A 2,080-nucleotide genomic window follows, 5' to 3' on the forward strand; every position below is an offset into this window, starting at 1 on the left:
CCAGTAGCCAAGAGTGCTCTAGCAGCTCTAGGAACCAAGTCCCAGCCCAGCCCTATAATCTGCAGTTAGAGAAAAGTTAATTACTATGTAAAACCTATGATCTAGTTGGATGTTGCTGGTCCTTTACGTGTGCGTACAAAAGGCCCTGGGAGATGATATTCTGTGGGGTAATTTATAGCCTGATGTGCTTGGTTTCAATGCGTTTGGTGGTACCTGTCTTCAGCAAGCTGAGGCAGGAGGATCATGAATTTGAGACTAATTTGGGCTACAGCATAATGAAGACCTTTTCTCAAAAGCAATACTAAAAGTAGTCTTGGGGCTGGAGAGGTCTCTGTGGTCAGAGCTCTTGCTGTGCATGCAGAGGACCTGAGTTCTGTTCCCAGCATCCATGTCAGACCGTTCAGAACGACCTGTAACTCCTGCTTCCAGTCTGACATCCTCCTCTGGCCTCTGGGGGCACCCCTCACATGCACCCACACACACACACACACACACACACACACACACACAGTTTCTTTCTTTTTTTTTTTTTTTAAGAAAACTGGCAGCCAGATGTGGTGACATCTGCCCAGCAACTCAGCACTTGAGAGGTAGAGACAGGTGGAGCAGGAATTAAACTTATGTAGCAAGTTCAAGGACAGTCTGAGCTACATATGATCTTGTCTGGAGAGATGAGGGAAAAAAAAATCTTCAAAAAGAGCCGGGCGTGGTGGCGCACGCCTTTAATCCCACACTCGGGAGGCAGAGGCAGGCGGATTTCTGAGTTCGAGGCCAGCCTGGTCTACAGAGTGAGTTCTAGGACAGCCAGGGCTATGGCAGAGAAACCCTGTCTCAAAAACAAAAGCAAAGGAAGGGGGCTGGAGAGATGGCTCAGTGGTTAAGAGCACTGACTGATCTTCTGAAGGTCCTGAGTTCAAATCCCAGCAACCACGTGGTGGCTCACAACCATCTGTGATGAGATCTGATACATGAGATCTGATACCCTCTTTGGGTGTGTCTGAAAAACAGCTACAGTGCACTTATGTATAGTAAATAAATAAATCGTTTTTAAAAAAACCAAACAAATGAATGTAGGTTGGAAGGAAGGAAGATTTTCCTGCCTCTTGTGCTGTTCCATACAGTGTACAAATAGAGCATGATAAACAAGACACCATTGATTCTTTATTCCTGCTTGGCTTGATGCGGAATTGATGCCAACCTGTAATCCTGCGGGATCAGCCCCTCTGACGCCGTCTCTCTCTCAGACAAAGGCCAAAGGTTTCAGCCAAGCATGGTGGCATGCGTCTTGTTTTCTCAGCTGTTGGCAAACAGGAAGGAGGGTCAGGAATTCAGAGTCATTCTTGGCTACATAGTTCTGTGTCAGTGTGGTGGGCTGATAAGACCCTTTTGAAAAATAAAATAAAACAAAACATCCAGGTGTGACGGCGGCGGGCAGCGGCAGCACATTCCTTTAATCCTAATACTCCAGATGCAGAAATGGGTAGATCTTTATGACTTTGAGGCCTCCTTGCTTCGTCTATAGATTAAGTTCCAGGTCAACCAGGAACTCATGAGATCCTGTCTTTTAGAAAAAGATATAACACTTTTCTCTGAAAAGCTTCCCGGTCTGCTGTGATGAGAGGAACCAGACCCACACATTGCTGTCTCCTCACACGTTGCTTCTCTGCTGTGGGAGCTGTAGGTGAGGTAGGGTCTGGGTACCACACAAGGACTACCTGATGCCTTCAGTGTCCTAAGGACGTCTTACCTCCCAAAGCTTCTGGCATCTCCATCCTGCACCAGCCTGGGCACCCAACGTAATCCATGGTGGACCCTCCATTCACACCCATAGAGCTGTCATCCTGTGATGGCAAGAACACTGAGAGTTCCCACCGCTCACTCCGTGTTTCTCCTCTACAGGGACAATGGCCCAAGTAGCAGAGACTACTCAGCCCACTGATGAGCCCTCAGACGGCAGGATGGTGGTGACGTTCCTCGTGTCTGCCCTGGAGTCCATGGTGAGACTCTGGCTCCGCCGATTGTTACTGAACTGAAGGATGGAGACACACTTCAGTGTCACTTCTTTTTTTTTTTTTTTTTT

At 47.7% G+C, this 2,080-nt stretch overlaps 1 protein-coding gene across 1 annotated transcript in view; it reads left to right on the plus strand.

Moving 5' to 3' along the window:
* Positions 1-2,080, plus strand: part of LOC110294468 (general transcription factor II-I repeat domain-containing protein 2) — a 33,336-nt gene that overhangs the window by 4,776 nt on the left and 26,480 nt on the right. Inside the window, exon 2 of the mRNA XM_021162712.2 lies at positions 1,900-1,997. Within this exon, the coding sequence (XP_021018371.1) occupies positions 1,905-1,997 (93 nt within the window). The 5' untranslated portion in view covers positions 1,900-1,904. The remainder of the gene's footprint in view (positions 1-1,899; positions 1,998-2,080) is intronic.

The sequence above is a fragment of the Mus caroli genome, chromosome 5, assembly GCF_900094665.2.
Source record: "Mus caroli chromosome 5, CAROLI_EIJ_v1.1, whole genome shotgun sequence".
Taxonomy (NCBI): domain Eukaryota; kingdom Metazoa; phylum Chordata; class Mammalia; order Rodentia; family Muridae; genus Mus; species Mus caroli.